This window comes from Larimichthys crocea, unplaced genomic scaffold, assembly GCF_000972845.2.
Source record: "Larimichthys crocea isolate SSNF unplaced genomic scaffold, L_crocea_2.0 scaffold82, whole genome shotgun sequence".
NCBI lineage: Eukaryota > Metazoa > Chordata > Actinopteri > Sciaenidae > Larimichthys > Larimichthys crocea.
In genome coordinates this window covers 1,040,895-1,063,844 of record NW_020860793.1, presented here as the reverse complement: position 1 = coordinate 1,063,844, position 22,950 = coordinate 1,040,895, and the positions used below count along the sequence as shown (strand labels likewise).

The following is a 22,950-nucleotide window of genomic DNA, read 5'->3' as shown; positions in this document are numbered from 1 at the left end:
GGAGAATGAACAGAACTGAGCTAACTATTGTTTTTGTCTTCAGCACTCCGCCCACAGGGTGGATCAACGTACACCATATCTACAGTATATGAGTGTGTTTCAGTCTGACACTCTTCAAAGCTGATTCAGTGACTCTAGTGAAAGCTACCTGCTGACTGTTCTCCACCACGCAGCCAAAATGAATTCTCAGAGATCACCACCAAGTAAGTGTCTTACAGTATTTCTTCTCTTTTTCAAAAAACACATTTTCTGGGGACTGACATGCGTAAAAAGGTCCACGACAAGACTCTAATCAGAAATGCTGCAATTACAGTCAGTATCTTAAATGCCTAAGTCACAGGTTTTTTATGAGGGTGTAACAAATGTTGAATTTTTGGGATAATGCCTTGAAAATGGCATCACAAAACTATAAATATCTTACATATTTATTAAATACGTATTTGTGGAGTTAGCTGCAGTAAAGAGGTGATTTTGACCTCGACACAGCTTAAAATGTTTTAGGGTGGGGTTTTTCTTTACCTAAATCAAGTGTCAAAGGATGGGCTGTGTTGTATATTGCATCATTGTAAAGCCCCTTAAGGCAAACTGTGATTTGTGATATTGGGCTGTCTAAATAGAACAGACCTGAATTGACTAGATCTTAAACTAATAGTATAATAATATTTTTTATTTATGTATGTATGTATGAAGGGCACGTACAGGCTGCGGAAACAAATTTCCTGTAAAGGACAATAAAGTATCTATCCTTAAAGGCTTATTTTGTATGTTACATGAATTCCAAATAATGATATCATAACAGCCCTCTCTGACTTTATCTCTTCTTCGTCCATGACTGGAAGTGAGTGGTTTAGTGGCAATTTAACCAAACAGTAGGATTTCTACTAAAACCATGTGCAAACTCCACAAAAACCTGCACAAAACCATATCACTTTTTAAATTAAATAAGGCATATTGTACATATTTCTTGGTTATATTTCAAGTTCTTGTTTTTTCGTCATTTTTCTATTCATGCTTTTGACTTACAGCCCTTGCTTTTAATCTCTCTCCATTTCCGAAATACTATTATTAGTGTACATACAAATAATTTGCCTTGGTGTATGTGAAAAAATACTTGGCAATAAAACTTATTCTGACTCTGATTCTGATTCTCACGCAGCATATCCTCAACTATTAACCTTCGCTCTCTTTGGAAAGGATGTTGAGTACAGGGCCGCCATTGGAAACTGGATCCTCGGCACTAATCTTTTCAACACAAACCCAATCCTAGCTGTGAACAACTCATTCAAAATCATCAACACTCCTCATTTTTTTGAGGAAGACTCGGTGCACCCGGACCAGGACATTATTGACCTCATGGCTCGTTCTTATCCTGGACCCAATCTGTTCATACTGGCAGTAGATTCAGAGAACAGCCAAGAGGAAAACGTTGTGGCTCAGATCAGCAAACTTCAGGAGATCTTTGGACAACAAGTCACAGAACACGTGTTTATCATATTACCGGACATAGAAAGCTTACAATCACTCCTTCATCTGAAGCAAATTTTCAACATCCATTTGGCAGTCGCTAATGAAAATCTGGCCAGTGAATGTAAAACGTGGTGTTTTGGCCGTCACTCTTTTCTGTATGACTACAAGAACTACAGTGAAAGAGTTGTGAGAAGAAGAAGGACAGCCTTGATGAAGATCACAGTAAACAGGTAGAAACTCTATAACAACATAACAATAAAGACTTCATACTATATACTCTAGAGTAGAAAATCCTACCCTACTTTACGGCTAGCTTGTGTTCTTCAGTACATTTCCTCATTCTTTCATCAGACTTTCTAAAGAGCTGAAACGTCCCTGTGGTTTGCAAGGCCTGACATAATCCAAACTTTAATATAGCTTTGTTCACAGGTTTGATTGGGGATTGTTGAGGACCAACAAGTTCTCTTTTCTCTGTTTTGAACTTAGAAGACAACTTACTTAAAGAGGATTTTTTTTATCCCAATCATATAAATAAATAATGAGACACAACACAATGACAAAGAATGGAAAGGAACTAAGTAATAAATCAAATAAAGCAACAAATGGAAAAACAAAATAAAATTTAAAAAATGAATAAAATATAAAACAAAGAAATAAGTAACGTCTTGGTATTAAATGAGGATCCTGGGACAATGTACTAAGTAGGGAAAAAAACAGATCTTTGAAATATGTAATGGGTTGCCACCTGACAAAAAAATTCTTTGTTGAGTCTTTTAGTGTCAGCTTGATCTTTTCAAGTTTAAGAAAAAAACATCAAGTCGTCCAACCAGGAGGAAGCTGATGGAGGGAAAACTTGACTGGGATCCCTGTTATAGAATTTTCTGTTCTTAGGTTACACGAGGTTACGTGTGAGCCTTGAGGTCCTTAGCAGTATTAGTTGTTTGGCTTTGGTTGAGAACAGTAGGTGCCAGTCTATCTCAACACTGTGGTGGCCAGGCTCGAAGAGGCCTATTGCTGCCTTTCTAGACATAATAGATAGTTTGCAACTGACGTTCCAATCTGCGTAAACAGACATCTGTGTCTCCAGACTAGAATATGCTGACAATAACACCTCTATGGGTAAAGACATTCTCTTTGACTAATTCTGGGCGTATAGTATTTGTGGTGTTATCTTGGGGTTTAAAGTCTGACCACCAGGATAAGTTGGGCAGAATGTGAGACCGACTCAGACACTTCTGATGAACTTTGAAAGTGTCTCTAATTTTCCTTGGTCAAGTGTCAATAAATAATACAGCATAAGACATCAGAGGCTCCTGAGCACTTTCTTCCTTTCTGACCTCACCATTGACCACTGACTTTTCAGTTTCTCCACAACAACCCCGAAGATAGCAATAAAGGGACATTGGTGGATATCTATTTTTAGGATATCAAATAATGTTTTAAAAAATATACTCCAAAAATGTTGTAGTTTTGAGAAGAAATAAAACATGTGGCTTAGGTTTGCGGGGCGTGGCTTTTGATACTTTTGGGTATATTTGTGCTTTAGAGTAGTGGATCCTATGGAGGACCTTAAACTGTATGAGGCTGAGACGTACAAATGAAGTAGTGAAGCTTACCCTTTTTGATTGCCTTTATCCACACAGGTCGTCTGAAAATGTAACATTCAGTTCTTTTTCCCAGGCAGCTTTAGCTTTTACAGTGGCTTTAAAGAGGATTCTTTTGTTGTTATTCTAAACACATAGATTATTTAAGGCATGTAATATTAACACAAATGATTCTTGCAGATATAAGTTATCTCATGACACTTTTCATGCAGAGCAGGTCTAGACCATACTCTTTAAAATATTATTTACAGAGACATTTATTTGATAGATAGATAGATAGATAGATAGATAGATAGATAGATAGATAGATAGATAGATAGATAGATAGATAGATAGATAGATAGATAGATAGATAGAAAGAGAGAGAGAGAGAGAGAGAGAGAGAGAGAGAGGCAGAGACAGAGACAGAGAGAAGGTTTGAGTAGAATTTTATTTCAAAGAAATCATCAGTATTATGTCTTTTTCCACAGGTAGGACGAAATTAATTTGGCTTAAAATACAGCTGACTTTTTTTTCTGTAATCCTTATTACAGTTTATCTGATGGCCCTCCTCTGCCTCACTATGAAAGAGCAGGTAAGTTTCTGGTTTTAATTATTTTTAACTGTAAGAGCCACTAATTGGATTGAACCTTGAGTACCAAACATCATATGCTTTATACTCTTTCTGGTTCTGCCGTGGAGACTCTGCATCCTAAAATTTCATTGCAGTTCACTGACAACAGTCAACTGTGAGAAAAGTGTAGAATGGTGTAAAACATTTTAAGAAAAGGAATCAAAGAACATGGTTTATGTTGTATCTTCACAGGTCTTGACGCTATGACTCCATCGACCCCTCAATATGGCCTTTCTGCATCTGCTGGAGATACATTTCAGAATCACGCTTGTATGCTTTGAGAGATGCTATACAACAGTATAATAAGATAACAAATGTGATAATTAAATGCTGCTTTGCAGTGGTTTGCTAAATAAAGTATAACTGAGACGCAAAAAAGTGCTGAGACATCCATGTGTGTAGTAAGTTTATATGTCTGGGGTTTTTTGATACATTTTTTTAAATCAAAAACATTGTTTTCTGTATCTGTATCTAACAGGTAACGGTGCCAATGAAGTGACAGACACTATGATAAACATCATTCTGCTGGGCCTAACTGGAACTGGAAAGAGCGCATCTGCAAATACCATCCTGACTGCCGGATATCCTAAAATCGACCCGGAGCAACTTTTTAGATCAGAGGCAAGCTCCATGCCGATCACCAAGCAGTGCGAGGCCAAAATAATCCAAAAACCATTCAAGAGGCAGGTGAGATTGGTCGACACCCCAGACTTCTTTAACGAGGAAGTCAAAAACTGCCAGGCACAGGTAGAAGCGTGTAAGAGGTTCTGTCAGCAAGGGCCATGTGTAGTGTTACTTGTGTTACAGCTGGGTCGGATCACTGATTCTGAGAAAGAAATAATACAGAAGCTGGAGAACAAGCTTGGCTGGAGGATCAGAGATAGCACAACCGTCCTGCTGACCCATGGGGAAGACCTGAAAGGAAGTCTGGAGAAGTATATTAATGCATGTGGTGCCCTCAAGAACATTGTTGCAATGTGCAACAATCGCTACCATTTATTCAACAACTCCTCCAAAGACTCTAAGCAAGTCACTGAGCTCATCAAGAAAATTCCAAATTTTAAGAAAAAGAAAAAGTCCCTGATGTCCTTGGTGTTTGATGCACTGCAATTGGAGGATTAAACTTAATGCAGTATAAATATGTGCCCACTGTTCTGTCAGATACAGGATAATGTAGCCTCAAGCAGAAATGAGTGGTGGGAGTGAGTGTGTCCCCTCTCTGACCTCTCTGGACGAGTATTTTCAATAGTTTTATGTGACAAATAGGTTGAGTCCCTTTGTGTGACATACAATAACATACATTATTATTATGTATACATGATTTCATTTTTGTTTTTTCTGTGGTGCAAAAGAAGAGTAAGAATATTCAAAGGTCTTAAAATGACATTAACGCTAACAACAAAATATACTCAATACTGCACTCTTCCATGTTGTATCTAGATATTTGTAGTCTGAGAGTCTGTAAAGCAGCAGAATCAAATGAATTTGCCCCCAGTTAACCAGACAGTATTCAGTATTGTCAAGTTAACTCAAAATATTGATAGTAAAATATCAAGACCCAGCAGTTTAATAACACACAGTATGATGTCTGATTATTTGCATGGCTTTTGTATATCAGAACTGTGTTTATGCGAGCAGAGAGGAAGACAAAGAAAAAAAGAAGATATTTTAATGCTGTAATGAGCACTATATAGCAATGATCTGGTTGGCTAAGAAATTTTTATTGTTTAATGATGATGTTACTCTACATACTGTATAAGCGTTGGTTAGTACCAGACAATCTTTTGTTATGTATCCTGAAATATTAAAATAAAGTAATAATAAAGTAAAACATACAATGTAATATTCTTTGTGGGTTTTTTAGGAATGAAATTTGCATGAATGCATTGATGTCTTCCTTTGAGCTCTTCTTCTGTTAGACTAATATGATGAGTTCATGGGGCTAATAGAAAAATATTACAAATTACTAAACTATTGCACTATTGAATTGACTGTGCATGATCAGAACATTACTTGAAACGATATTGTTTAGCTTTGAACTGTTTTAAGACAAAAAGGAAAAATTCAAAAGTACGTTGGGTATCATAGAGACTGTTGTCAGGCCATCTTCTACTATTTAATACTAAAAAACAGGGGTCTTCAACCAGGGGTCTGGGACTGTAGGGGTCCGCCAATTTTTTGTCTTAATATTTGGCAATTTTTACTAAAATAATTTGAGAATTGTAACACATTTAAAAAAAAATTATTACATTTCGGACTCTCTGTTCTGTTTGTCTCTCGTTTGGCTCAAAAACAAGCCCTACGTTTCAAGTCATTCTCAAAGAGTGGTCTGACCCCTAGTGGCCTGTTGTGGAAGAAAAAACATGCATATTGAACATTTCAACACTTTGTTATAATAATGACTGAAGTTGTTGTGGTGTGGTTAATTAATAAAGTCTTTCTGTAATCATAATTCTTGATGTCCAGTAAAATGGCAAACCTGCTGATATTTCAGCACTCTCAACACTTGTGTTTCAAGGAAAAGCCGACATCTTCTTCAATGTCCAGGACGAAATAAAAGCTATAAGCTGGAAGTGGGATGTGCCCATCTTGATCACCCAGAATTCCATTGCTGCAGTTCAGATCTGATGGTGGTTGTGTATTAAATAGGTGAGTGAATGGGAGCCGAATAGACACCAAGACACCGAAGGTCAGATCTTAAAAAAAAAAACTTCACATACTGGAGTGTACCCTCTCTCCCATTTTGGCTTCTTTGCATTGGCTACCTGTTAAATCTAGAATAGAATTCTTCTCCTTACATTTAAAGCTCTTCATGGTCAGGCACCATCATATCGAAAAGAGCTCATAATACCTTACTACCCCTCTAGAACACTGCACTCTCAGGACGCTGGATTCCTTGGGGTTCCTATAGTCTCCAAAAGTAGATTGGGAGCCAGAGCTTTCAGCTATCAGGCTCCTCTTCTGTGGAACAAACTACCATTCTTGAGGAGGCAGACACGGTCAACACTTTTAAGAGTAGACTTAAGACTTTACTTTAAGATGCAGTCACATCTCCCTTTACTGAAAACTCTCTGTCCTTCTCTCCCCATCATCACCACCACCATTTGTAAACATACATGTCTCATTAATGCATGTTACTAACCAAACTTCCCTGGAGTTTCTGTGTTCTCTCGTCCAGCAGGTTCTCGTGGATCATTGCTGCTGCTGTGGTCCTGCACGACGTCCACTAAACATATTATTACTGTCATTATTGCTACCATATCTCCATTACAGTTTATAGTAAGTTCATTAATTTGCTGCTGCTGTGCATCTGTGTCTCTCTATCACAGGTTCCACTGCTACTGTAATCATTTTATCATTCATTGTAATTGTACAGTATGTTTGTGTTGATTTATTCTGTACACGTGACATCTATTGCACATCTTTTTTCCCTGTTAAAGGTTTTTTGTGGGCAAGTTTTTCCTCACTCAAACCGAGGGTCAAAGTACAAGGGTGTCACTCCCTGTACAGATTGTAAAACCCTCTGAGGCAAATGTACTTTGTGACTTTGGGCTATACAAATAAAATCTGATTTGATTTGATTTATCCGTGTACCTGGTGTCAGTTCATGGTCATCAAACTCATGTCCAAGCCTGTGTGAATCCCACGATGTGACGCAAAAGTTCACTACAGGGGTAGCTGTGCCTCAGAGGTAGAGCGGGTCGTCCACTAATCAGATCATTGGTGGTTCGATCCCTGGCTCCTCCAGTTTGCATGTCGTATTCTTGGGCAAGAACCCGAAGGCTGTGCCATCAGTGTATGAATGGTTACCTCCTAAAACTCATGAGCAGTTGGCACCTTGCATGGTAGCTAATGCCATCAATGTGTGAATGGGTGAAGAAGATATGTAGTGTAAAAGTGCTTTGAGTGGTCTGAAGACTAGAATGGTGCTATATAATACAGTCCGTTTACCATTTACAGCATCCGAACCCCAGATCAATCTGTCAGAGAGGGGTCAATAAGATGATAAAGATCTTTTTTGTAAGGAATCACCATCAAGACTAGGACCAGTGGCTTACTAAATTTTAAACATTTAAAATGCTGTAATGTTATAAATGGCCTGTTACGTATACTCAGGTTATGAGTATGTTATGAGTGGTGTTTTTTAGTGTTTTCATTCCTGTACTCTCAATTCATGAGCCCAAACCAACATTCTGGTTTTAGGCTAATGTGCAATCAACAGTCCTCAAATAACAATAACAATCACTGAATATTTTGCGATGTAGTATAACCAGCCGGAGACCACTGATGTGTGAAGCAACTCTGGTGACACTACATTAATAAGACTTAATATTTTTTCATCCATTGTTCATGTAGTAAGACTAAAAGTCCACAGCCATTTGCTTTGAACATAAATCTAACATCAGCATGCTAATATGCTCACAATGACAATGTTAACATATTGATGTTTAGCAAGTACATATGGAAGCCCTGAGCGGTCATGTATTTACATATTTTATTTTCTTCTTCTTCTTGTGATAACAAGATAATTCCATTATTTTTCTCGTGATAAAGAGATCTTGAGTTGACATTCAATGTAGCACTATCAGAAGAATTTGTAGGTCAGTGCTTCACATCCATCAATCAGGATCAGGTCAGCACGAATTTACGTTATCTCGAAATCTCGATTTAACTGTGTCGTTATCTCGGGAAAACAAAGCCCAGTTTTCTTGAGATCTCAAGAAAATGAACTCATTATCATGAGAAAATGGAGGTAATAAAATATATGAATAAAATAATACATGACCACTTAGGGCTTCCATAGGTATAATGTTTCATGTTCACCATTTTAGGAGAGAGCCTGTTCATGGATTCAACTTGTCCAACGTCCATTTTGTTTTGAGTATAGCACAAAGAGACTTCAGCTTGCATTTTACGTCGGTTAAGACATGGTTATATAAATGCAAAAAGAAGACACTGACAGAGTCACAGCTGGAAGTACCTCACACAGGTGTTACCGTGTCTTCAGAAGTTTAGGTGACTGCTTACTGTTCATTGCATTTGGTTTCACTGATTATTATTTATTAAACATTACTGTACATGTTTATCGGATTGTAAAATACATTCACAAAAATACGCTTCATTAGTTTGTTTCAGCAGATTGGTTGAGTATTTGCTAAACCCAACCTCTGAAGGGTACAGTCATAGTTTACAACTACACCTGAGTCATTACTCATTAATTATCTATGGAGTGATTAAGTGCATATTTAATACCCTTTTTAAGAAAATGTGAGATAGATCTATTTTCATGTCTGTATTGTGACAGCTGACGATCAGTGAGAGGCGATGACGTGCTGCTGGTTAGAAATGAGGAGTTGTATGTGGGCTCAGTGTGTTGGGCACACACTCTACCAGGAGGACCCCTTTACAAACTAATCTCATTTCAAAATCAACCATCGCTGATTAGAAATGAGGAGCTGCATGTGGTTCAGTTCCATCACTGGATGGAAGTGAAGTGCAGGACACTTTCACTCCATTGTACTGCGACAAAGAACCCCTGCCCACTTTTACACCTTTCCAGTCACTAAGCAGGCAAAAAATGAAAGGTGGTTTGTACAGTAAGTAATGTTTTCCTCCTTTAAAACCAGTATTCCCCTTAACTTACTGGTTAAAGCTTCAAGGCCGGCTATAGTTAGGCTCTGACCAAAGTTCAAGAATACGCATTCCTACATTACTGTCTGACTCATAATGGGCACAGATGATAGTCAGAGATTCAGGCGTTATGCTATGCTAGTTCTTGAACATGCCTGTTAGAACATACAGTCTAAGGGGAAGTTGAACTACCATTCAGCATGTTTGTTGCACACTGCAACTCAAACACTTTGAGAGAGGATGCTGGATATTGGAAACCAAATTTCAGTATCTGCTAATTTAAACACATACAGTAAATGTTCTGCCATTCCCCTAAATGTGGTTATTAAAGTATTGTGACTAAGAAACAAGCTGAGCTACATATTTTATAGTTATAGTAAACTTGGGAATCTCTGGATATAGTCCTTTGCATTTCTTCACTGAAGTATAGTTCCAGCTTTCTTTGAGAAAAGTTAAATCTGTCAGTCAGAACTGAAAAATCCACTTGGGTTAAACATTTTCACAGTTCAACCACCAAGTCCAGTCAGCCCCGATTTAACTCTTCTCGACGAACGATGACCTGGATGACTGAGAATCTTCACAGACTGACGTTCAGCTCCCTCCGTTCCTACCAGCTCACATCAAAAAAACAGCTTCATATGTCAAGTGCTTGAAAGTGAACCATGTAGGAAAGAAAACAAAGCACGCCGTGTCAGGTTTTCCATTAACAATAAAAATTCTTAACATATATTTGAAAACATACAAAAACAAACAATACAAAGCAGAAGGATGATAGAAGGCCCATGTCATTCCAACATAAGCAATAATAATCCGTTATCATTAGAACAGTGAAATGTACTGACTGAATTGGACATTACCTTGCTGCGAATAAAGTCTTAGTAACGATACCATGTCTCGTTAACTAATTAAAACATTGCCAGATGAGATGATCACAATCATACTTCTCTTTAATGAAAAACAAAACAAATATACAAGTGCAGAAACCCACAGACCTCTGGGAGAATCTGAGTTTTTTTGTTTTTTTTAGTGCGGTTATAGTAAGAGCTGTAATCTACCTCAGCAACTAGCTACATCACAGGAAGTACACAGACTTAAAGTTTTTCATACGACACCTCTGTTCTGTACATTGACTCATGGGATTGTTCAAGGATGGAACGCATGGCTCATCAACCTTTAAATGGAATCCCTTCATTTAACTGCTTTTGGAGATAAAGTGCTCAAATGTTCCAATTTTTTCCAACAGAGGAAACTTAACATACACTGGAGTTTGTGATGTATATGGAAAATTAACATCCTGTGCCTTGATTTGTTCATAAAACATCTTCACAGCTCATTAATATAGCTGGCTGACAAAACACTGAAAATCGCAACTTTATTTGCGATAATCAAGTCTAACCGTATGTTATATTCAAATTGTGAATTTCACTTAAATACTTCTGATATTCTTTTAATACTTTTAAACTACAAATTCAGATGAGTACAGAACACGGGTTTATGGAAAAGCTTCAGTCTTGAGTAAATCCAAACTAAACAAAATGTACATTTGTCAAAAAGGACATTTAAACCTTCAATGGCTGTTAATCTCTTCATATACTAAACACAACCGACTGTGACTTTGTCTTCTCTTACTGCATACACTGTGGAACATACGGGATCATCTCATTGGCTTTGGACAAAAACTTTCCTCAGTCAGCCAGGAGAGTGTTGGATCTAAACCTTGGGCTCAGTCTTACTGGAGAAATATAGATTGTTGAATCTGTCAAATACCAACGTGAATGGAAAACAAAGTGGCTTGAAGCAAGACAACAGACCATGTCATTTGTGCTGGGGATGAGACTGGAATGAACAGTCAACTATCTTTGAGATACCAATCCAGGGTATTTGAGGACTGTTATGCCACTTTGTTTGTTTCTCATTGACATTGGAGACTCAATCAACTACCTTTCTACAATATGACCCAACCTTTTCATGCAAATTAAACCATTTTGTCTGATTCAACAATTATATGACATTTAGAATCCATCACGGTGTTCAAAGTTCAAATGGAGGAACCCAAGAAATCACAGATCCAGGTGTTTGTCCGTTTGTAACAAGCCATTTAACATTAAAACAAACTGCCGAAGACTTTGGCCATGTTTCAGTTTTTGCTTCTCCGTCCTCTCAATCCTTCACTGATGACTTAGAAAAGACAACACGCGCAAATCCAAAGGCTTTAGTGAAATCACAAGAAAAAGCTGTCTGATCATCTTTCATGTAAAACAACTTCACAACAGGAAGGGGTTTTGGCAATGATCATGATAACTGCGTACGTCTCCAGGTAAAGATTTTTTCTCTTCATGAATATTTGGCTGATGTTGGTGAAATGGAACCTATGAAAGTAGCACACTATATAATGAAGAAATCTGTCTTGTTTTGTTCTGTACAACAGTGGGGCGGAAATCCCACATGGATTAACCTTCATCGAAAACATAAGGGCCATACATTTACAGTTTAGGATATTTAAGTGTAAGATAAGTCTCCTGACCCATCCATCAAGCTTGGTTTAAGGGTTTTTGTTCCTTTTTTTTTTTACCCTGTCAGAAAGTCTAACTTTGAGGGTAGACTGGCATCAATTTTTCTTTTGCTTCCCGTCACTTCCACCACAAAAGTCAGGATTTGAAAAATGTTGACACACTAAATGCAAAAATATGAGACTAAGTCCAAATTATGAGTTAAAAAGGTTGACAAAAATGAAAAATTATTAATTAAATCAAAATTATGATTTTGTAAATCAAGATAAGCTAAGTTATGACTTACTAGTCAAAAGTTTGATCAAAATTATGTGTTTTTATTACCTGACTTTGTTGAATACTCCAGAGTTCTCTATAGCATATGCTATAAAATAATTTTTAAATCAATAACTTGAGACAGAATATTGATCTAGTAGCTGTGAAAATAAGTATGAATCACATACTGATTATGAAATTTTGAGATAATAAGTTGAAACTCTTTTGACTTTGTATCCTATTTTGATAAGTATTTTGGTAAGTATCTCATAATTTTGACTCAGTATTTTTATAATTACATTTCTGTTTTTCTTGTCATGTTAGAAATCTTTTATACAGTTGGATTACCAGTCCTTACTGGACAAGACAAAAGAAATGTTGACTTGAATAAATTTATTTTGACTACAATTTCCAAGTAATTGTAATCTTATGTAGTTGAACCTCTAACATAACATTTTTGAGTTGAAGTAACTTAATACAATTACGTAGAACCTCTTTACGAAATAATTTTGATTCAAGTCAACATTTAATTTTTTGAGTGTAGGCTTGGGCTGATGTATACAAACACCAGACCAATAATACTGAATTTTACCAATGGATGTTACTCAGCCGCTCCCATAATGAACGGCATTGCCACTCAGGACACATGCTTGCAAATGTTTCATAATAAAAGACTTGTTAAGACAAGAGGGGTTTCTGTCCAGTAAAAATGCTAGCGGGCTCTTAATTTGAAACAGATACATGAAGGCTTCAGTTTTTGTGAATGGCTTTATACAGTAACTTTAGGGCAAATGGTAGTGATTAAACCATCAAAACAAGGCTTTGTAGTTCTGCTACATTACTGACTGTGATAGTTGGCTAGCTACCTTGCTAACTTAGGAAACAGACGTGATAAACATGAGTGACATGACACTTGTCAGGGACAGAGTTATATTAGGGTTATACTGAAAAGGGCAAAATGGGCTCATTGAACTTTTCAGAAATGTATTTAAGTTGGCAACCTACTGTGAAGACGCTGCTAACTGCACCACCGTTTGCTTAGCTGTTATGCTACTCTGCTAACGCTACATGTGCTGCAAACGGTTGTAGCGACCACCACCAAAGGGGTTAACATCACTGAGAGCTGCATCTTTAATTTACCAGAATGGCTCCTAATGACAAATGCTGCTTCAGTTGGTTTGCACAAAATCAGACCAGCTCGTACTCTGGCAAATCCAGAAATCTGGAGGATTACAGGACTAATCAACAACACTGAGCTGTGTTGTTTGTCCCTAGTCTTGAAATCAAACAAAAGCTAATTTCTCCATCATGATCGCAATTTATCCGGTCCAGGAATAATTCTTCTCCTAGTCTCCTTTTTTGAAGCACACTCCTTGGACCAGCTCCAGATTTCACTTCTTTGCTGGGAGTCGTCTCGTTTTTCTGTGGCCCTAAGTGTTAGCTGACGTAGGAAACATGACAAGAAGTCTTTGAAGACTGAATTTAAATTTAGTTTCTCTTTCTAGTGTAAAGCTGAATTTTTAAATCCAGGGTTATCAGGTCTTGCACCTTGTGAGGTTAACGTAAAACCATGGCCATTCTTTTCTATTTTGAGGGTTTAATAAGGTCGTAGATGACAGTCTGAAACGTTCCCGCACACAAAAACAAGATGATTCTCAAAAGTATCAATCCTGTCTTTTTCCCGTTGTGAGAATTCTTTTTTTCAAGTCTATATTTTTCTCTTTGATGGTCTGAGGAACAAGTGCTTGATCAAATGCTTCATATGTTTCAACATGTGCTGCATTTTGTTTCTGTCATGTGGGAAGGGGGGTCGGGACATCCACAAAGTTTATGAAGTTTTGACCAGGTCGTAGACGTAAATGAGGAAGTCGTCGTCAAACTTGATGAAGTAGACAGAGGGCTTGGCCTCCACCTGGTGGATGACCATGCCCGTTCGTTTGCCGCCGTCCTCTTTGGCGTACTCGACCTGTTTACCCACCAGGCTGTCCACCACCTCACCAGGTTCCCTCTCTGCTGGGACACTGTCATCTACAGAGTGACAGAGGGAATAATATTAGTTAATTATCTGGTATTAACATGTCTTCTCTTAGAAATGTATCTACCTAAATACAGGCTGAATGAGATGACTCACTGGAATCAGGCATGATGCGGAGGTCCCCCTCTTTGTAGTCATCCAGCAGCTGGTACATGTAGAGGACGGGGTCTTTCTCGTAGGTTATGTAGAACCAGGTGGTCATGATGGGAGCCCGGGCCAGCACCATCCCCCTCCACTCCTCCTTCGGACCCTCCTCTGTCTCGAACATGTGCTCCACCGCTTTACCTATCATGGTGTCCGCTAGATTGACGTCTGTTAGACGGGATTTAGCTGTGGGGATAAGAATTTAGGCAGTTAAACGGTATGTTCGGTTCCAGTGACACACCTTCAAGTAAATAGATTCATTCAGGAGACTGTGTGGATCAGATCTTTATGGTCGGATTCCTGCAAAGAAACCACTACTGAGGGAAACCAATGCAAAGAAGAGGACTGCTTGGGCCAAGAAACACATTAGAATGGACATTAAGCTAGTGGAAATCTGTATTTTAGTCTTTTAGTACTTTAATACTTCATATTTTTGCTTCAAACCGCTGTCTCTTTGTGAGAAGCATAGAAGGTAAAGACATGACGTCTGCATGTGTGGTTCCCACCATGAAGAATCATTTATTTTTCAACAATAATAAATCTAAAAACACGCCTCCAGGCTATGTAAGGGTTTTTAGACTAAGGACAGTGATGGAGTGCTGCATCAAATGACCTGGTCTACACATTGACCCAACTAAGAAGGTTTGAGATGAGTTGGACCTGAGTGTAGACAAAACAGCCAACAAGGGCTCAGCGTATATAGGAACTCCTACAAGGCTGTTCAAAAAGCATTGGAAGTGACGACCTCATGAAGCTGATTGAGAGAATGCAAAGAGTGTTCAAAGCTATTATCAAAGTAACAGGTGGCTTCTTTGAAAGATATAAAATATAAAACATGTTTTGCTTAATTCACGCTTTTTGTTTACCACATAAACAACATAAACATTTACACATTCCACATGTGTTTTGATGACTTCAAGTTTAATCTACAGTTTTAGAGAATAATAGGAAAAAGAAAAATGAAGAAGGCGTGTCACAACTTTTGACCGGCACTGCTCATCTTCGAACTCAAATGCTGTCATGTTAACTTTAGCATGCAATATTTGGAATTTTTTCATGTTAAATGTAAGCAACCAACACTAATACGCAAATGTATAAAACATTAGCTTGTTTCATGCTATGTTGTGAGTACTGATTCAGTCACTTACATAGGTGAAAATTAATTGTTCTTGACGCATTTCCAGTGAGTGAATGTCCAGACGACGAATCTTTGGGTGATGTTCCCATTTATTGCACAATGATAATTACAACATCACCTGACCCGTACCAATGCTAGGTACATATTACCATCTAGGGGTCAAAATGCTGTAGTCTAAAAATACATTAACAACTATTTACACACATTCAAAAGAACATAGATAAACATAATAAACAGCTACACGCTACATGTTAAAACTTTGGGTGACTAAAAGTCACTGGGGCTAACAATTTAGCAAATTAGGGAGCAGGAATGCAAAGGCATAATGAAAATATGAGGCTGTGGGATTAACATTTTTTTCTCAGACAAAACTCTATTTGACTAAAATGGCATGGCCTCCGCCATTACTGAAAATGTTAGCAAACATGCCAATTCAGAAAATTTGTGAATACAACAAGAGTAAGGCGTCCATACGGACTAGTGAACACAACCCAATTTGAACATTAAATATATTTTACCGACAAAAATGTCACATACATACACTTTTGTTGGTAAATAATAAACTAATTGCGCAGTCTATCACCACTGTGTTCAGTACAGTCTTACCCAGTCTGTCAGGAAGCACTTCCAGCCCCTGAACCCTCTCGTCTTTATGAAGCTCCAGACCATAAACGCAGTCGAAACCATCGTACTTTATCAGATAGAGAGACGGGTTTACTGGCACCTGGTGGGCACAAACATTTGAAACATTGTCTTTCTGGTGTTCTCATTTAAGTCACAACATTGTTATCAACAATAATACATTGTAGTGTACTGGAAGCAGTGAGGATGGAGAGATCTCCATGCAGATAGAATGATTATTATGGACTGTACACATATATTTAAACATCACATGTAACATGACAATAAAACAACTTTGATGCCTGCCTGAACGGCTGCTACACTTAATTAAGATCTCACTCAGTCACTAAGCACTTCACCCTCTGCTTACCTGGTCGAGTACTACTCCTTTCCAGATCACATGTCCTCCTCCTTCCTTCCAGACATGTTGGATCCTGCAGCCGACGATGTTGCGCCGAGGCTGCGACAGAACTTTGGTGGTTGGACCAAGACTGCTCTTGTGTTTCCTTCCAGGAGGCATGAAACATCACAGTCAACACTGTCCTCTCTGAGACTGTATACAGTTTTTGGGAAATTTTTCATGGAAAGTAACTGTGGAATATTGGGAATATTCCAACTCGGAAATACCACGGGAATTATAGACATTTATGGGAATTAACTGGAAAATATGGATAATTTAAATGAACTGTATCATATCCAAACATAAATATAAACATTTTGTTTTTGGCATCCATGCAAAATAATAAAAATTTTAAAAAAGGACGTTTCAACAATTATCAAGTTTGAAATATTTTATTGAACAAAATTATGTAGTCCACAAGCTCAAATGTGTGGCTTTAATAGTATCTGTGTGGTCTAGGTTCAGGAATCACCTGTGCAGGTAGGGGGCTTGGCCTCAATAAACCTGCAGTAAGCAGTGCGATATGTGCATGTGATTGAGGATTGGTATAGATAGAAAGTACTTGCATTAAATCTGGTTGATTTAGTCAAAATTATGCTAAAATATATTTCCCCAACTATATTTATGTTCCCTGATAAGGGCCAACCTTTGATTTTGTAAATTCCTGGCTTAATCCCATTTATTCCCATAGAAAGTTTCCAACATTGGAAATTCTTGAAATTTTACAACCCTAATTGTGAGAACTATTATATATTTGAGTAATATATATTATTTTGGCCATAACAAAAACATAAATAAGCTGCAGAGCCTCTTTAACTCACTTATGGGGATTCTTTTTCTTCATCATATTTGCAGAAACACCTGCATGCCCTGAGGAGAAAAACAGCACATTCATCACTTTACAAATTACAACTGCCTGCTCAGATTAAATGTTGGCGGTGTGCTTTTCAGCGTGTTTACTACAGATCCCACTCTTTCTGTCAAAGCTGTTGTCATGCAGTAATACAGTTGTGAGACTGTAGTGAAAACTCAAAAGGAAATTTATTGACAAGCTCTGTTTTGTGAAAATACAATCTGCAAACACAGAAATGGTGTAAGGATTGTGTAAATGTGTTGCACTGGGAATGTGACTGTTCAGCAGCCCACTCTCAGCTGTATAATGTTAATGTATCTTTGAACTCATCAGCAGGGTCTCCCATCCTCTCAGTCAGCACCAGCGCATGTCCCGACTAGGAAAATCTACCTATTATATTTTTAATGACATGAAATACGGAAAACAAGTACTAACACAGTGGAGTGTCTGCAAGTTAAATATTAATCAGTGTGTGTGTGTCCTGGCAGTGAGGATAACCTCTGACCTGCATCAGCTGTGTCTCTGTGTCCCGGAGTGCTCTTCATTCATCTGGAGGCAGGGATGCAGCCAGGCTGCCCGGCCACACAGCTACAACACTGAACTATCCAGGGCTTTAACAGAAGGGGGAGGAAAACAGGGAATACATTATCTACTGTGAGGAAAAACAAGACACATGACTGCTAACTACAAGAGTCTAAAATCTGCCCATGGAGCTATACACTATCCTGCTGGGCTGAAATCAGATCACTCATGAACTTTTTACTGACATCTATTGGTGACAAGCAGGAATTACAACAACATCAACAGTCGTCAAACTGCTGCCGAGGGTGACACAGATCATGATTTTATGTCACGCTGACCCCTCAGGGATCTGATCTGGGCCTGTGGTAAGGAAGCCTCTTAAATACACACAACTCACAGTCGATCACAAGTCCTGTTTTTCACCTTTTACATGAATTAAAACACATTGTGTAGTTTCCTTCAGGGTCAGCATACCAAAGTCTCCGGTGTTTAGGAGTGTTGGCGAGATGTTTGGGAGTTTTCTGGGTTTTCACGTGTCAGGCTGCTCACCTGCAGAACAAACTGGGGGGATCAAACCTGTGATAGGAAAACACAAAATCAATAATTCAACAACAAAACTGCAAGATGTTTATTATCTGAGACCCTGTGAAAATAAGTCACAGCTTTAGATTTGTAGTTAAATTAGTGACATACGACCACTCTATTACACAGACACAGGTGGGGTATTAACGCCTAGCTCATGGGCACTTCAGATGTACTTCCTTGCCCTATAAGGTCTGTGCTAAATGCTTCATGATTTTTTGACATTATTAAATGTTAAATAACTCTTTGTGTGTATTTATCTGATGCCCATATTTTATATATCATGATTTAGTATGAAGTCAGCAGTCTGACTGTAAACTGCAATCTGGAAACATTGATCTGAAACTGAGACGTTTCAGATCAGTACTCAGGTGCTCCAACGCCCACAAAATGATCATGTTGATACTAAAGCAAGACATTAGAGATATTAAAGCAATGACCACAAACACGTAGGCTGCTGCAGCCATGAACTGGATCAACGAGCTGCAAACAATACCAAAGAATACAAGTTAGAAAAAGAAAGACTAACGCCTTGACCAGAATTTTCATTTCTTTTTCTTTCACTGAAGATAAATCTGAACTCTGTGAGCAGACTGCACTATCTGAAGGTCAGGAATAAAAGAAACATAACATGGACTGGAGTGGATTTTGAAAGCAGAGAGACTTCAGCCTGCAGTGAAACAGCCTCCCAAATGTTTCATGTCAACATGAACATGAGACTTTAATTATTGATTAATGGAGCCTGTGAGGAAGGCCTGCAGTGTATTATTTATCTGCAGGCAGGCAGGGTGTTATGTAACACATGTGACTTGCTAACTGCTCACTGTCCCCTTTGCTAAGCGCTCTGTTCCAGACCTTTCAAAGAAAACTCTGACTGCAGTCATCGGTGTGAAGGGAAACTGAGTAAAAATTACAGAATAAAGGTCGCCGAGAGGAATACAATTCAGAACAAGACATACTCGGCCTATACCCACAACTTTAAGACCCAACCTGACTAACCTGACTGCTATAGAGCCGGATTTCACACCCAAACCTATAGGCTTTATGGTTGCTTTATTCCTTTCATTGACTGTTAGTTCAACAGACTAACACAACAAAATGGCTAGTAACGCATAGACACAGATGGCGCAGTCAAAAGGATAAAGACCATATAGATTTATCAATATAAATTATCGATCAATTCATCAACATGAACAACTTATTGTCAAACAGACTTCTGCAGAGGAAACTAACCTACCAGAAACAACAAGAGATATTTTTGCAGCATTTGGCTGCAGCTGGTGGTGATTTCCCTCCGTTGCCCGGAGCAACACATGATTAGTCATCTGTTGTCATGAGAGGCCGAGTGATGCTGGGCAGGAACCGCTCGACATCATTTTGCCGAGCGCATAACTTCAGCGTACTGAAACCAGAGACGTGGACCTCAGTACAAAACTGCACATGCACGCACACACACACACACACACACACACACACTGTGCTGGTACTGTAAGGAACTGCAGGCTGAAAAATCTATCAAACACTGAATGTTTCATTCGGTTCTCCCCCCAAAAACATCTGGATTATATCAAGCCCCAGCGCTGCCCAAACTATTAAGACACTGAGCTCTGTGATTCAACAAGAACAATACATCTGGAGCTTTGCTTACATGTCTTTTTAAAGACTAGTTCTAGTACACTGACTGCCAAAAAGAACTTATTTTGTGTATTTCAAAAATAAAACTTTTAGTACTCAGTGTTTATACCACGCACTGTTTTCTCTGAGTTATGTCCAAAAAGGACACACAGCAAGACAACCATTTCTTCCGTATTCTGTAAACAGAGAGCTCTAAATCTATTACTGTCTAATGCTTTCACATTTATGGAAATAGTCCAACAACAGAAGTTGTTTTGTGTGACTGAAAACACCCTGAATGTTGAACCAGTACTGACGTCTAAATCAAATACTCATGCCCACAAGACGAGTTCTTGTACACTGACTCTGTTCAATTTGAAGTACTCAGTTATGGCCCAGTAGAAAAGTCACGTCTTCATCTTAACTTCATGAAAGCTGCTAAACCTTAAAAAAACTTTCCAACATATGTCAAAAATATTTTCAATCTTTTAATTCAGCCAGCAGAAAATTATTTTTCAGTGAAGATGGCTTCACTGTGAGTCAGTGTTCAGCTGTATGCCAGAGGTGTTTATCATCTGACAGCAAGCAAACTCAAGTTAACAAAATGAGATTAAAAATGAACCACTGTAGAGGTATTGGCAGCTAGCATCCATGCTACACTGTAGGAGAGCTGTAACCATAGAAACTTTTGTAGCCTAGCAACCATGCTACGCTGTAGTAGAGCTGTAACCATAGAAACCTTTGTAGCTATGCTACATGCTTCAGTAATCTTCACTGTAGTAGAGCTGTAACAATAACAACTTTGTGCTGTAGTGGAGCTGTAACCATAGAAACCTTTGTAGCTATGCTACATGCTTCAGTGATCTACACTGCAGTAGAGCTGTAACCATAGAAACCTTTGTAGCTATGCTACATGCTTCAGTAATCTACACTGTAGTAGAGCTGTAACCATAGAAACCTTTGTAGCTATGCTACATGCTTCAGTAATCTACACTGTAGTAGAGCTGTAACCATAGAAACCTTTGTAGCTATGCTACATGCTTCAGTAATCTACACTGTAGTAGAGCTGTAACCATAGAAACCTTTGTAGCTATGCTACATGCTTCAGTAATCTACACTGTAGTAGAGCTGTAACCATAGAAAGCTTTGTAGCTATGCTACATGCTTCAGTAATCTACACTGTAGTAGAGCTGTTACCATAGAAACCTTTGTAGCTATGCTACATGCTTCAGTAATCTACACTGTAGTAGAGCTGTAACCATATAAACGTCTGTTGCTATGCTACATGCTTCAGTGATCTACACTGTAGTAGAGCTGTAACCATAGAAACGTTTGTTGCTATGCTACATGCTTCAGTAATCTACACTGTAGTAGAGCTGTAGCCATAGAAACATTTGTAGTTAGCATCCATGCTAATGAACAAATAAAAACTACTTGCATGGAAAGATGTTGCGAGGTGTGAGCAGGATGGCACTATTCACTGTGCTTTGGGTGGACAGCTTTTTGGTTGCATCGTCCTCAAGATGTAGGAAGGCGGATGTGGTGCAGTGCAGGTAGACAAAAACACACACTGTAATCTTTTACTACTCCAGTCCTCACTTGGTGTTCAGTGGAAAAGACGAGCATCAGCAGGTGGGGGTTGTAGTTTTTTTACCTGCAGGATCAGGCGCTAAGCTGATCTTTGCTTTACACGTTGGTAAAAAAAAAAAGGGGGGGGCGTAGCTCCATCCAGCAGCAGACTGGAGCATTCAGATCGGAAGATCGCACACAGCTGTACACACTTTAACTTTACTGACTGCACTGGGCTGAGAAATGCAGAAATGCATGTGTGACAGGCTGTGGAGGTTTTCACTGCTTTCACACTTTGTCAGCTCATTTCTTGTGTCCTTGTCTCATTTTGCATCTGCTCTCATTGTAAATGAGGTTCCTAGTTTAGCCACCATATAGCAAAAATAAATAAATTAATGAACAGTCATCACTGACAAACGAACAGGCAGGTTCTTCAGGGCCAGTGTCAGCCATGTTGCTTGCCTTTTACTATTATTTACAGCTCCGGTTCAGGTGAAAAGGGGGCGTAGAGGGGCCTCAGACAAGCGGACAACGGAGGGACTGTCCGACGGCGTTTCTGCGGGAATAGGCAGAAAAACGCCCCGGGAAAGACAGCAGCAGACTGGGTTAGGTCTCTCACTGTCTGTCGCTGCTTCCCTTTGCCCCTCCCCCGCCAGACCAACCGTCGGCGGGAGAACGCTGACAAAACGAGCGCTCTGTGTGTGTGTGTGTGTGTGTGTGTGTGTGTGTGTGTGTGTTTATGGCTGTTTACCTGCGGGCTGACTAGCGAGCTAAGAGACAGGTGCGTCTTTGTTTCCGCCTTACCGTTGTTATTTTTTATAAAATGGAGGTCGGAGGGGACTGCGGCGGGTTTTCTCGCCTCCTGCTGTCTGTCCACAGAGCCCGTTTCGACTTCACAGGAACCAGCAAAGACTCCACGGCCATCTCAGCACGGAAAGTTAAGCCAGACACGGTGAAGGTTGGGATATCCGGTGGAGCCTTTCACAATACGTGCACCACGGACACCGTGGATAACAACATTGACGTGTATTTTACAAAATATGCAAATGCATTTTTTTTTAAATAAAAGGAGATAGCTGGGGTCCACTAATGATGTTTTGTGTGTGCGTAAAGAACATTAACCCTTTGACTTCCCACTGTCAGAGCGTTTTAAGTCTGTGTCAAGCACAGCGCTCCAGGACATAGCTTAGCTTAGTTTAGCCTAGCATAAAGCTAAACCAACAGATAAAAATAATCTTTCAACCAACACTAAAACATTAAAATATTGTATCCTCAGTACTGAACAGGTGCAGAAACAGAAATGTAAAAAAATGAAACATTATTGTTTAAGGAGCAGCTAACTTAATATTAATGCTAGCTTTTAGAATATGAAGCTAACATTTTTTTTTAATC

The 22,950-nt window shown here is 38.8% G+C and overlaps 2 protein-coding genes across 6 annotated transcripts; one reads left to right on the top strand and one right to left on the bottom strand.

Annotated features, from left to right (window-relative positions):
• The first annotated feature begins 126 nt into the window (after window positions 1-126).
• Window positions 127-5,505, top strand: LOC104929700 (GTPase IMAP family member 8). Of its 2 annotated transcripts, XM_027277040.1 has the most exons (5): window positions 127-203; window positions 1,157-1,697; window positions 3,605-3,645; window positions 3,877-3,954; window positions 4,163-5,505. In XM_027277040.1, the coding sequence occupies exons 1-5, from the start codon at window positions 179-181 to the stop codon at window positions 4,804-4,806; spliced, it is 1,329 nt and encodes a 442-aa protein (XP_027132841.1). In that variant the 5' UTR covers window positions 127-178; the 3' UTR covers window positions 4,807-5,505. The 2 variants fall into 2 exon arrangements, with proteins under 2 accessions (XP_027132841.1, XP_027132842.1); XM_027277041.1 differs by lacking the exon at window positions 3,877-3,954.
• A 4,501-nt stretch (window positions 5,506-10,006) lies between these two features.
• spina (spindlin a) lies at window positions 10,007-22,546 on the bottom strand. Of its 4 annotated transcripts, none has more exons than XM_027277035.1 (8): window positions 22,363-22,546; window positions 18,217-18,369; window positions 17,777-17,882; window positions 17,240-17,288; window positions 16,389-16,524; window positions 16,004-16,121; window positions 14,212-14,445; window positions 10,007-14,108 (listed from the first exon to the last, which is right to left on the bottom strand). In XM_027277035.1, exons 3-8 carry the CDS (start codon window positions 17,814-17,816, stop codon window positions 13,909-13,911), a joined length of 777 nt encoding a protein of 258 aa, XP_027132836.1. In that variant the 5' UTR covers window positions 17,817-17,882; window positions 18,217-18,369; window positions 22,363-22,546; the 3' UTR covers window positions 10,007-13,908. The 4 variants fall into 4 exon arrangements, with proteins under 4 accessions (XP_027132836.1, XP_019121008.1, XP_010742584.1 ...); XM_019265463.2 differs by having other exon boundaries at window positions 18,268-18,369; window positions 22,310-22,544; XM_010744282.3 differs by having other exon boundaries at window positions 18,268-18,369; window positions 22,363-22,542.
• Between the last annotated feature and the right edge of the window lie 404 nt (window positions 22,547-22,950).